The sequence below is a fragment of the Prionailurus bengalensis genome, chromosome A1 (genome assembly GCF_016509475.1).
Source record: "Prionailurus bengalensis isolate Pbe53 chromosome A1, Fcat_Pben_1.1_paternal_pri, whole genome shotgun sequence".
Taxonomy (NCBI): Eukaryota; Metazoa; Chordata; class Mammalia; order Carnivora; family Felidae; genus Prionailurus; species Prionailurus bengalensis.
This window is the reverse complement of record NC_057343.1, coordinates 197255684-197268397: the sequence shown is the minus strand read 5'-3', so window position 1 is coordinate 197268397 and position 12714 is coordinate 197255684. Positions and strand designations below refer to the sequence as shown.

The window sequence follows — 12714 nt, the reverse complement described above, 5'->3', positions numbered from 1 at the left end:
AGCGTCAGGGACACATGGGGCAGGTTGTTCTGGACCGGTGGGCACGGGTGTGTGTGGGTGGGAGCCAGATCCTGATGGGAGGTGGGAAGGAGGAGGTTGGGGCCAGAGAACCTCTTCAGCTATGCTGCTCCACGTGGACGTCTTTGTTGACCCTAGTGTGAGCTCTACTCTGTGCCGTCACTCTCTGGACCTCAGTTTCCTCACCTCTACAATGGGGGTGGTGGTCAAATAGCTCCTCTGGAAGGGCCCCTGCAGCTCTGGGAGTCCGTGAATTCTGAGCCTCGCTGGCAGCATGCCTAGAAAGACTGTCCCTGGAGACCCATTCAGCATGTCATGGCCAGTGCTAATGAGGGCATGGTAGGAGGGAGGGCAGGGTCAGATTCCTCAAGAACTAATTAGCTTCCCACAGTAGGGAGGGCTGGGGGAGGATGACGGAGGGAGGAATTTTCCCAGCCACTGACTGAGCTGGTAACCTTGGCCACAGGCTATCTCATCCATCTTCCCATTGGTCCATCTGTTCATTCTTTGTTCAATAAGCATAAATTGAGCACCAACGGTGTGCCACCTGGGCTCTGGGGATTGGAAGAGAAACGGTTGCCTACAGTGAACTTACAGATTAGCAGGGTTTGACCCCCAGCCTGATCACCGACCTCGGGCCCCAGACTCCAATCCTAGACTGAACCTGTCCTGCAGTGGCACCCTACAAGGTGCCAAAGGGAACTTTGGGGACGAGCAGGCATCTTGAGCATGGGTTGTGAGCCCAGAGGGAACCGGTGCTGACTTTCGCTTGGCCACTCTGCTGTGTGACTGTGCGTGAGTTACGTACACAGCCTCTGGACCTCATTTTCCACTTCCGTAAAACAGGGGCAAGGAATGTTGGTCTCCTAGTGTTCTTATGAGGACAGAATAGACTAATGCAACGTTCCAGTACGGTTGCTGCTGAGATTAGCCCAATGTATTACTTTTACGATATTAAAATTTGAGAACTTTAAAATGATTATGGGAATAAACATGGGAGGAAACTCTATAAGAAGAAACTAGTAACCGTGGTTACCTGATTTGTGGTGTGGATGCTCGGGGGTGGAGGGACATTTTTTTACCGCACGCTTTTTTGTTTTTCTCAGTTTTCAGCCCATGTGAGTGTATTACCTATTCTAAAAAGAGGAAGTGTTAGTGTTAGCAAATGACTATGCCGTGAAAGTGTAAAGGCCCCTAAGACAGGCACATAGAAAATGTCCTGGGGGTTCATTCATGCATTCAGTAATACCTACCGCGTGCCCGCTTTATCCCAGGCACTATTGTAGGGGCCAGGGATAGAATGATGACCAGGTCAAGCAAGGTCATACATAGTCCCCTGAGAGCCGATGTTCTAGATGGGGAGACTGATGATAAACCAGGAAATGTGTAAAGAAGGTAATCGCAAATGATGGTGGATGCCATGAAGGAAATGAGACAAAGGGATAGGATAGGGGAGAGGAGAGTTGATTAGAGAGGAAAACCCCTCCAGAGAGGGAACATTCAGGTGAGTCCTGCATGGCAAGAAGGAACCGACATGGTATTTCATCTGGGATAAGATCATTCCAAGCAGAGAAAAGAGCAAGTGCAAAGGTCCCGGGGCAGGAACAACCTTGGCATTTCCAAGGAATTGAAAGAATGCCAGCAGGGCCGAGCCCAGTGAGTGGAGAGGGTGGTAGGGAATGGGTCAGGGATGTAGTGTGGCCTCTCCTGCTAGGGTGAGGTGTTCTTGCAGAATTTAATAAAGTACAGTATCAATAACCTTCAGGGAGAAGCCAAATAAGGGGCCGGTTCACCCTGAAAGGGTAGTCAGGGGAGGTTTTCCCACAGGTAGGTGGCCTTTGAGTTGGGCCATGATGGTTGTTGGGTCAGGGATCTTTCTGAGGAGAGGGGATTCCAGGGACTAGTGAGTAAAGAGCAAATCCCAGAGGAAAAGAGCATCTGTAGGAGGGGCATGGTGGCCATCTGTCTGTCTGTCTCTGCTCCCGTGGTTCTGCATTCCCATTTGCTAACTGGACCTCTGTCCCTCTCAACAGCATTGGCCCACAGCACCAGCCTCACTGAGAAAGATCTGAAAGAGGCCAAGGCCCGGAGCCAGCAGATCGCGGCACAGCTGACCACCCCGCCCAGCTCCAACTCCCGAGGCGTCCAGCTCTTCAACAGGCGTCGGCAGAGGGTGAACCAGTTCACCTTGGAGAACCCTGGCCCGAGGGAACGGGAACGGGAACGGGAACGGAAGCCCAGCCAGGAGTCCCTCAGAGTGCCCCCTGCCGGCCCTGCGGGCTACGCCTCCGGGCTCGGCCTGAGTCCCACCTCACCCCCTGAGCCAGGCCCTCCAAGGAACAGCGACCGCCAGAGCCCTGACACAGGGGTCCCCGCTCACAGCATGGAAGGGTGCTCAGAGAAAGCCAGCTTGCTGCGGCACCTGGAGAAGGTGGCCAGCGAGGAGGAGGAGGTGCCGCTGGTGGTTTACTTGAAGGAGAACGCGGCCCTGCTGACAGCCAATGGACTGCACCTGTCCCAGAACCGAGAAACCCAGCAGACCCCGCCAAGCCCGCCCGCGGCTGAGTCCCACGGCCCAGCTGTAGACGTCAACCAAAACGTTTCCTCACTCAGCACCACCCTTATCACGCCAGCCTCTAACAGCAACCACAGCCTGCCAGACGCAGACCACGCAGACGTCAACCAGAACCCCCCTGCCACTGTCGCCCCGCAGAGCCAACAGCCCTCAGAAAGCCAGCCCCCTCCCAATGGCACCGTGTCAGATTCCAAACCCAGCACCCCGTGTGCCAGCGGGCAGCCCCCCGAGCCGGCTGCAGAGGTCAAATCCAGCACCCTCCTCATCGATAAGGTGTCAGCTCCACCTACCAGCACCAACACCTTCTCCAGAGAAACTACTCCCGTCTCCAGCTCTGGGATCCCAGCCCCAGATTTCACGTCCAGCTGCCTGCTCATCGATATGCAGCCGGGCGTCCCAGCGGTGTCAGCGGAACCTGAGCCGTCTGGGTGGGCAGCCACGCCCACGCCCACCAAGCTATACAGTGAGGTCCACTTCACACTGGCCAAGCCCCCATCAGTGGTCAACAGGACCGCCAGGCCCTTCGGGATCCAGGCTCCAGGGAGCACCGGCCAGGTGGAACGGAGCCCCATGGTAGAGAGACGACATCTCGGGGAGAAGGCCCGGGCTCCCCAGCCCCCAAGTGTGGTAGACAGGAGCCCTCGGCCACAGAGACATGTGATGTCCCACAGCCCCATGGTGGAGAGGAGGCCCGTGGCACAGCGCAGCCCTGCCTTGGAGAGACGCCCCTTGGGGAACTTCACCCCACCCCCCACCTATGCTGAAACCTTGTCCACGGCTCCCCTGGCTTCCCGGGGCAGGTCTCCCCCATCCTACTCTGCCCTCTACCCCAGCTCTGACCCCAAGCCTTCTCACCTGAAGGGCCAGGCAGCTCCAGCCAGCAAGACGGGCATTTTGGAGGAGTCCATGGCCCGCAGGGGCAGCCGGAAATCCATGTTCACCTTCGTAGAGAAGCCCAAGGTGACCCCGAACCCAGACCTGCTGGATCTGGTACAGACGGCCGATGAGAAGCGGAGGCAGAGGGACCAGGGGGAGGTGGGTGTGGAGGAGGAGCCCTTTGCCCTGGGGGCCGAGGCCTCCAACTTCCAGCAGGAGCCGGCACCCCGGGACAGGGTCAGCCCCGGGGCAGCCGAGGAAGTCCTCCCGGAGTGGGCCTCGTGCCTCAAGTCCCCACGCGTCCAGGCCAAGCCGAAGCCCAAACCCAACCAGAACCTGTCTGAGGCCTCTGGGAAAGGGGCTGAGCTCTACGCCCGCCGCCAGTCCCGGATGGAGAAGTATGTCATCGAGTCCTCCGGCCACACCGAACTGGCCCGCTGCCCTTCACCCACCATGTCCCTGCCTTCGTCCTGGAAATATTCCACCAATGCTCCTGGTGGCTTCCGGGTGGCATCCCGGAGCCCAGCTCGCACCCCGCCTGCCTCCCTCTACCACGGCTACCTGCCCGAGAATGGGGTCCTGCGCCCCGAGCCCACCAAGCAGCCGGCCTACCAGATGCGGCAGTCTCTCTTCGTCCTCTCACCCATCAAGGAGCCCGTCAAGGTCTCTCCGAGAGCCGCCTCGCCCGCCAAGCCGAGCTCCCTGGACCTGGTGCCCAGCCTGCCCAAGGCCGCTCTCCCGGCATCCCCGGCCCTGCCTCGGCCCTCCCGCTCCTCACCGGGCCTCTACACCTCCCCCAGCCAGGATGGCCTCCAGCCCACGGCCGTGAGCCCTACCTACAGCAGTGATATCTCCCCTGTGTCGCCCTCCAGGGCGTGGTCTCCCCGAGCCAAGCAGGCCCCCAGGCCCTCCTTCTCTACCCGGAATGCTGGGATCGAGGCTCAGGTGTGGAAGCCTTCCTTCTGCTTCAAGTAACGGACCCTGCAGGGATCCCACTGCCTGGCAGGGTCCCCTCTCCGAGGGCTGGATGGAGAGCAGATGTGGCTGGAAGTGGCACAGAGCTGAGGGTCAGGAGTATGGGGACCCAGGGCTCAAAGGCTGATGCTGCCACCAGCTAGCTTTGTGACTTTGGGCAAGCCCTCTCTGGGCTGCAGCTGCTCCTTCCCTGCCACAAGGGTCATGAGACTCCAAGTCTGAAGGATCTGCAGTCCGATACCGGATAGCAGGGAGGGTCACGGAGAGAGAACTCCCTTGGCAGGCCGAAATGAGGCTGGGGGGCTTCCTCTGGCCTTTGTGAGCCTTAGGGATGCCAGCGTCTTGCTGGGGAATGGCCTAGAAGGGGACCCTAACACGGGCTTCTGGAGCAAACAGCCTGCCAGTGCCTCTGTGCAACCAGCCAGCCAAGGGTCTGCCTCTTCAGCTGCCCCAGCTCCCGGCGTCTTTCTGCCTGTCGCTGGCTTCTTACCTGCACAGGTCTCTCTTCCATCTCTGCCTTCTGGACACCGATTCCTCTCCGCCGCTTCAGAGAGCTTTGCCTCGGCTGCCACGTTTTCTCCTCTCGTGGGTTCTTCTGCTGGACGAGGACTTAGCCTGCCACTGCTGTCTGATGCTTTTCTTCCTGCCCCTCTGCTCAACCCGCCTCCGTGCCCTCTCCAAACACCTGGCTCCACTTTGGGGATAGCTAGAGCAGTTCATCCCAGACCCCATCTGGCTGGCCCTCAGTGTGCTAGGGCGTGCGAAGTCCCGGGGGATCCCTGAGAGAAGGGGAACCCTGTAGAAGGATGTGCAGATGTGAGTGTGCAGTGAGAGAGCCCCCCACCCCACCCCGCTCCCCGCCCGGGCAATGTATCCATTGGCTAGTTTGGCTTCAACCTCAGCCGAGAGCTGCCCAGTTAAAAGCAGCTATCTCCGCGCAGTGGAAGGGGCCCCAGGGAGAGAGGCTGGAGAGGAGGGTCTGGTCCCATCTCAGCCTCCCCTTCACTATGTGAGTCTAGCCCAGTCACTTTCCCTTTCTGGGCCTCAGTTTTCTTATTTATATAGTCAGGGCCCTTCCAGCTGTGACAGTCTTCGAGGATTGAGGATATAGGCTGGTGCTTCGAGAGAAAGGCCTTGTAAGTGATAAGACAGTCCCCTGGAAAGAGAAGGGGAGGGAATGGGCTGTTGCCATAGAACCGTTGGAGATGAGAGGTCTCTGTAAGGGCGTCCTGGGGAGGGCGTGGCTGGAACGAGCTGCTTCAGGAAGCCAGGGGATCAGAAGCCTTGGCTGGGACGGCACAGGCTCAGGGTGGCCTAGAGACAGTAGAAGCATGGCAGGGGCTTGGGCAGGGGCCTAGCAGCTCAGTGGGACAGAGGAGGAGACCTTAAGGCTTTGAGGACAGGGCCAGCACTTAAGAGATCTGGATTCTACCAGATTAATTCCGTGTGTATCTTTGGGTCTCAGTTTCCCCGTATCGTGAGGGTGCTGAGTCAGGTAGTGTGAGATGCTCACCACCTCTGACACCTTTGATGTGATGCAGCCCCCAAACCAGGCTTTGTGGGCAGGGAGAGAATACAGACGCAAGAGGCAGAATTCGGGTGGAAGCTTCCCAAGGCTGGGGGCCGAGCACCACCCACTTTCTCTTCCCCAGCCCTATTTCTGGGCTCCCCAGCGGGGTGAGGGGTGGTGGAGGCGGTGCCCATGCTGGGCTGAGCCTGCAGTTTTCGTGAGCTCTGGGCTCGTCTCCATGGGAACAGGGGGTGGCTTCCTAGTGAGTTCATTCTGCCCAGAACTTTGGGGGCATGCGTGGGGGAGTCGTAAGTGAGCTAAGCTTCTTCGTGCTGGGCCCCTCCCAGGACAGAGCGAAGCCCCTACCCTGGACCCCTGCTCCCTTCTACCCCCTCCCCCCACCCCCAGGGCCAGCAGTGGAAGAGGCCACCCTCCATCCTGCAGCTCCTGCGGCCAGGCTGGCTGAGCTCTTCCCCCAACTTTGTTTTCTCTCCTGTTCTCAATACACTCGGCCTCAAATCTGTCTTGCTTCTTTCTTTCTTCCGCACTCCCTGGCTGGTGGTCAGGACTCTCTCCTTCCCAATTCTGGCTTGGGAGGTGGGGTGGGACGACCCAGTTACCGTGTGGCGTGTCTCCGAGTACTGTTTGAATCCGCTGCGTGTCTGGATCTGCCGTGTGTATAGATGTGTGCCGGCTTGGAGGCAAGGGCTGCCTCTCTCTCGTCCCTGGGTCAGCACTTAGGGAACCATAGTCCTGTGGAAATCACATTCTTCTGTTTTCTCCTTCCTTCAGAGTTTGGCCAAAAAGGCTGTGGAGCATAGGGAAGACCCACAGCCCCTTACAGTCCATGTTTGTTTGAGTTCTTTAAAAGTGGAATTAAAAAAAAAATTTTTTAATGTTTATTGATTTTTGAGAGAGAGAGAGAGAGAGAGAGACAGCCTGAGCGGGGGAGGGGCAGAGAGCAAGGGAGACAGAATCCAAAGCAGGCTCCAGGCTCTGAGCTGTCAGCACAGGGCCCGATGCGGGGCTCGAATTCATGAACTGCAAGATCATGACCTGAGGTGAAGTCAGACACTTAACCAACTGAGCCACCCAGGAGCCCCTAAAAGTGGGATTTAAATGCCTTGAGCCAGAGCATATACTTTCTGGTTCCCTCAGGCCCCCTCCTCCTCTCCCTGTTATCTAATCTGGCAATGTCCCATATTTGTCACCTCCTAGCTCCCGAAAACAGAGTTTCTGCCCCTGGTGGAGAGGAGCAAACTGCCATCAAGAGAAGTGGGTTGTAGTCCCAGATCTATACCTGACTCCTTGTGTGACCTTAGACGACCCCTCCCACCTCTGGCTGGGCCTTAGTCTGCCTTGCGTCCAATGAAAGGATTGCAGAAGGCAATCGGGGAGCTAGCTCTGCTTGGTCTCTGATGGTTCCTTTCTGACGACTCTGTTCAAGCCTTCACCCCACACACATGCCCTGCGATGGGGCTGGGGCTGGGTTAAGTGGGCGCTTCTTTCTGAATCTTCACCCATGTGCATTTCCAGGGAGTTCTGGCTTATGTAATGCATTGAGAGCTTTGTCAGAAAGTGAACAGTCCTGATTTCTCACAGCTTTTTTGTATTGTGCACCCCACCTCCCCCCTCCGCCCCCCGCACAGAGAGTCAGTACCCAGACATGGCAGTTCTGATGAGGTCAGGCTCTGGCCTTCTTCCAAATGGTGAGGAGCTGCTTACCACTGCCCCACATTCCAACCCAGGCTCGGGAAGTCAGGCTAGAGCCACTTGCTGGCCCAAGCCTTCCCCTTGTGGCCACCAAAGGCAGACATAACCCTTAGAGATTTCAGACAGGTGTGATAAGTCTACCTGCCCTAGCCCGCCTTTCTCCTGGCTGCAGAGCCCTGGATGCTTGTTGATGGGCTGGGATCATGAACTCCTGGCCCCACTTCCCACAGCTGGGCTGACTGAAAGCTTCCTGGGATATGTCACAGCCAGAACAGCTCCCAGCATCTCTGGCTCACATATACACAACTCTGACCCTGGGAGTGAAAGGGGTGGATCCCACGCTGAGCTTTAACTTTCCAAGTTGATGATTGGGGTCTTGGATGTCCCCAGGAGGTCCCTAAGGGCCCCTCCAGCATTACTATCCCATGAAAAATCTCCTATTGGGACGGCTGTACAACATTTTTCTTTAGGTTTAAGGGACCCCCTTCTGAGTCAGCCCATCTAGTAGCTGCTGCATTGGATGGAGAAAACATACCTTTTGATTGGGAGAAATCGGATTCTGATTGGATGAGAGGCTGACTGGCTTGGCTGTGGCTGGTTACTGATTGGGTGAAAGACTGGATCTTTTGAATGAGTCTGGATTTTGATTGAGTAGAAGACACTGAATGGACTGGCTAAGTCTGGACTCTGAGGAATGACTGCTGGTGAATCTGGGTTGGATTGAAGGCTGAGTGGACTGGTTTACTGCTGCAATCTGATCGAAGAGTTGGATGATTTAGCAGATACAAGCTGGGCATGGATTCCGAAGCCCAAACCAGTGCTTCCGACCGCCTAAGCATGGTGTAGCCTTTGGATAGGAGGTGGTCACCCCCACACATTTCCTGGTGGGACAGAACACAGCAGGCAGTTTTTTACACCTCTGACTTTCATCTTCATCCTTGTACAATGGGTGTGATAATGCCAGCCACCTCATCAGTATGTTGTGAGGATCCAAGGAGAGATACAGGATGAGACTGAAACTTGTAGGCTGGAAGGTCCTTAAATAGGTGGGAAACAGGTACAGTAGTATATAGCAGAGCCGTGCTTTATCATCTCAGAGATGTTCACCAACTCAGCCCCACCAAATCCACACTCCCTGCCCCATGCTGACAAGAAGTCCAGTCGGGGGATTGTGCCGTCTAGGGCAGAATGAGCCAACTCCCTTTGGTGTCCCCATCTGTCACTGGGAACTTCCTCCCTGCTCGGGGCATCCAGGGAAAACTTCGGAGGTGACCATGGCAACCTGGCAAGAGGGTTGGGACTAAGAGGGTCTTTCCCTAAGCCCTTAATAATAATGATCAGTATTTTTGTCTTACCATTTTAAGATAGATAATACAACCATATGTTTCAGAAACCTAATCTTACATAGAAAGTAATACGCTAGAGCTTTACTCCCACCCCCCGGGGCTGTGTACCCCACCCCGGTGGCCCCATTTCCTAACAGAGACCCACTTTGGTGAGTTTCCAGTGTATCCTTCCAGTATTTCTTTCCGGTAACTAACACCTCCTGAGCCCTTCCTCTCCTCCAGGGCATCTTCCAATACATGAAACATTCTTTTACACGAGTTATCTCATGTCACCCTCACAACAACCCCCTAAGTCTAGTGCTGGTATTATACCCCCATTTTACAGAGGAGGAAACCGAAGCCCGAAGGCTTCCAGTTGCTTCCGCGGCTGAAATAACTTGCCCAAGTTCATTCAGTAGTAAGTAAAGGGGTCTGTCTCCAGAGCGAGCGTTCTTCACCACCGCTCACCTGCCTCCCCGTTGAGCGCAGGGACAGGCAGCATGGGCTGAGAGCCGGGACCCCTGCGTTTTACTGCAGGCCCTATTCCCCTGACTTGGCCTGGCTTCCCGACTCTGTGCAGTGGACAACCCAGACTCGGTCCCTCCCGAAACCCCGGTCTAGAGGACCCCTGCACTAACGCCTGCCCCCGCCCTCTCTGCTCTCTCCCCAGGACCGCCGGGAGAGCCTGCCCACCTCCCCGCCCTGGACGCCGGGCGCCTCCCGGCCCCCCAGCAGCCTGGACGGCTGGGTGAGCCCGGGGCCGTGGGAGCCGGGCCGCGGGAGCAGCATGAGCAGCCCCCCGCCGCTCCCGCCGCCGCCGCCCATGTCTCCCTCGTGGAGCGAGCGCTCGGTGTCCCCGCTGCGACCTGAGACAGAGGCGCGGCCTCCCAGCCGCCAGCTGCAGGCCCTCCTGGCGCGAAACATCATCAACGCGGCCCGGCGCAAGAGCGCCTCCCCGCGGCCGGCGGGAGCCGAGAGCCTGCGGCCCTTTTCCCCGCCCGGGGCGCAGCCGCCGCCGCCACCGCCGCCGCCGCCACCGCCGCCACCACCGCCGCCGCCGCCACGCCTGCGCTCGCCGAAGCCCGCCCGGCCCGGCCCCGTCGCCGCCCCCGGGGCCACGTTCTCCCCGATCCCGCGGAGCCCGCTGTCTGCCGGGCCCTCGCCGTGCGCCAGCCCCCGGAGCCCGTTGCCGGCGCCGCCCAGGCCCTTCCCTTCCCGCCGCTCGCCCACAGACTCCGATGTGTCCCTCGACTCCGAGGACTCCGGCGCTAAGTCGCCCGGCATCCTCGGCTACAACATCTGTCCCCGCGGGTGGACCGGCAGCCTGAGGCTCAAGCGTGGCAGCCTCCCCTCTGAGGCCTCCTGCACCACCTAAAGCCTCCCCCGCTCCCGCTCCATCCCCACCCCGGGAGGGCTGAGCCAGAAGAAGAGTTGTGGGGCTTGGTAGCTCCTGGCACCACATCCCCAGGAGGCCTGGCCTCTTTGGACAAGGGGTCAGGGGAGTAGAGCTCTGGGCCTGGGGCTGGGGTAGTGATCCAAGTTTGGGTTCTGGCCCTTATTCGAATCAGTCATTGTGTGACCCTGGGCAAGACCTTTGCTCTGTCCGATCCTGGGCTTTCCCATCTGTTTAGTGGGCCTTTGGCCAAGGCAATCTTCACAGGTCTAGATTCCCCCTCCCCTCCCATCAGCACACACACACAGACACACACGTGCCTTGGAAGAGGTAGGGTGTTGTGCACGTGGACCCCTGGGCTTGCTGCATGCAGTCCGGGGCTCCCTATTCCTCCTTCCCTTCCTGCCTCTGCTCTCTGGAGTCTGGCAAACGAGGGGTGTGTTCAGAAGATCCTAGGCCTAAGTTCCCTGTCCAGGCCCTGGCTTGACCATCCGCCTCCCTGGCACCAAGTCCCAGGCAGGAGCAGCTGTTTTCCATCCCTTCCCAGACAAGCTCTATTTTTACCATGGTGACCTTTAGAGAGGTCTCCCAGGCCAGCTCAAGGTGCCCGGCCGGGCTCCTCTGGAGACAAGAGATGGGAAGATCCCTCCTCCCAGATCCCTCTCATGCTTTCCCCACCTCAGCTCAGACTGCCTGGGCATCTAACCTGCTGCCAGAGAGGAGAGCTGTAAGGGGATGACTTCTATCCCCAGCCCAGGACTTGGGAGTCCAGGCATGCTACAGGTGCCTCCAGCCCATCTGTCTTTTCTGGGCCCTTCCATGGCAAGTTCTGGGCTAAAATCTGAGCTGGGGAGAGAAGAGTTGATACAGAGCTATCCGCTACCCTGTGGTTTTACCTGATGGCCCTGAGTTTGAGGTTGCCCACTTGGAAAGAGGGAGGCAAGAGTTCCTTGTTATAGGAGGTATTCAAGCAGGAGCCAGGATGCATAGAGGAGATTCTAGTAGGAAGGGGATTGGCTCAGATGACCTCTGAGGGCTCTCCCAGTCCTGAAATGCATTCCGTGGTGTTAGGAAGGGAAGGAGATTGGCGGCAGAGGATTGGCTAGGCAGAATTTGGGGGCAGATGAGAACGGGTGGGTGAGTGAAGGGTTAGACTAGAGTCTGCCTGTGTTTCTGGCTCCTTAGGAAATACCGCATGCTTCAGTTTTAGGCCACAGTATGCATATCCTGCCCAGATGATGGGCACCGCTTTGCCCCATCTCTTTCCCACTACACTCTGGCCTAGCTAGTGCCCGATGCCCGGTGACCTCGAGAAGCCTGGCTGCAGGCCCTGGCCTGACCCTCAAACCTTGGTGGTTCTCATTCCAATCCCCAGGAGGGACAGGGCATGGGAGAAATGTGGTTGAATTCTATAGTTTCAGCCTCAGGATACTAAGAGCAGGGGAGCATGGGGGGTGGGGCTTGGAATGGGCTGAGGATCAAAGAGATGCAGGTGAAAGGACACCAGGATGTGGCTAAAGGTGAGGGAGCGAGTGTGATTTGGGGTTAGAGGTAGACTTACCCACGCATCAGATGATGTTAGACCTGGAACCCTTAAGTGAGGCTAGGGAAAGCTGGGCCACGGTGGGAGAGAGTTGGGAGGGGGGCTTTGGAATAAAGGAGTGATCCCAGAGGGTGCCTAGGGCCTAAGGATTGGGAACATAGGCCCTGACAGTGGGAAGGTAAAAGGGTGCTCCTGCTTGGTCAATGATGAGTGACCACATTTACCAAAGTCCCCATCTGTTTCAGGGTTCCTTATAGCATGGGAGACTGGGGCTAAGGGCCTCTTTCAGAGAAAAGACACTATTGGGCCCCTGGCTGATGCCAAAGCATAGCAAATCCACTTCTGCCTGCATTTCCCCCAAAGAACCAGCAGGAGGCAGCCTTGAGAAGCTGCAGTTCTCCTGGCTGTTCTCTCCCTGTCACTGCCTTCTCCCCGCCCCTATCCTAACCCACTAGAGACTGCCTGTGTTCTGCCTCTTGCCTCCTGTAGAATTCATCTCTGGCCCTCAATAAATGCTTCCTGTATGCTTCTGCCTCCTGTGTCATTTTCGGCTGTGTCTAAAGCCCCTCCCTTCTCCCCATGGAACAGTCCAAGGGGCTCTGGGTGGATGAGAATGTTTGATACAGGTGGGACGGGAGCTCGGGGAGTAGCGGCCGTGAAGAGAGATGGGGAACAATGGAAAAACTCCAGGCCATAGATGAAGTCCCAGGGTTGAAATCTTGATCCTGTCATCTACTAGCTGGGTGACCCTGAATAAGGCCACTCCTTATCCAGCCTCAGCTTCCC

General features: G+C 57.5%; 1 protein-coding gene across 2 annotated transcripts in view; it reads left to right on the top strand.

Annotated features, from left to right (window-relative positions):
* The window catches only part of SYNPO (synaptopodin), a 55027-nt gene extending 42573 nt beyond the window's left edge, over positions 1-12454 (top strand). For both annotated transcript variants that reach the window (XM_043597818.1, XM_043597827.1), the window contains 2 exons: positions 2052-4414; positions 9663-12454. In XM_043597818.1, coding sequence (XP_043453753.1) covers positions 2052-4414; positions 9663-10367 — 3068 coding nt within the window. In that variant the 3' untranslated portion in view covers positions 10368-12454. The remainder of the gene's footprint in view (positions 1-2051; positions 4415-9662) is intronic.
* Positions 12455-12714: the final 260 nt, after the last annotated feature.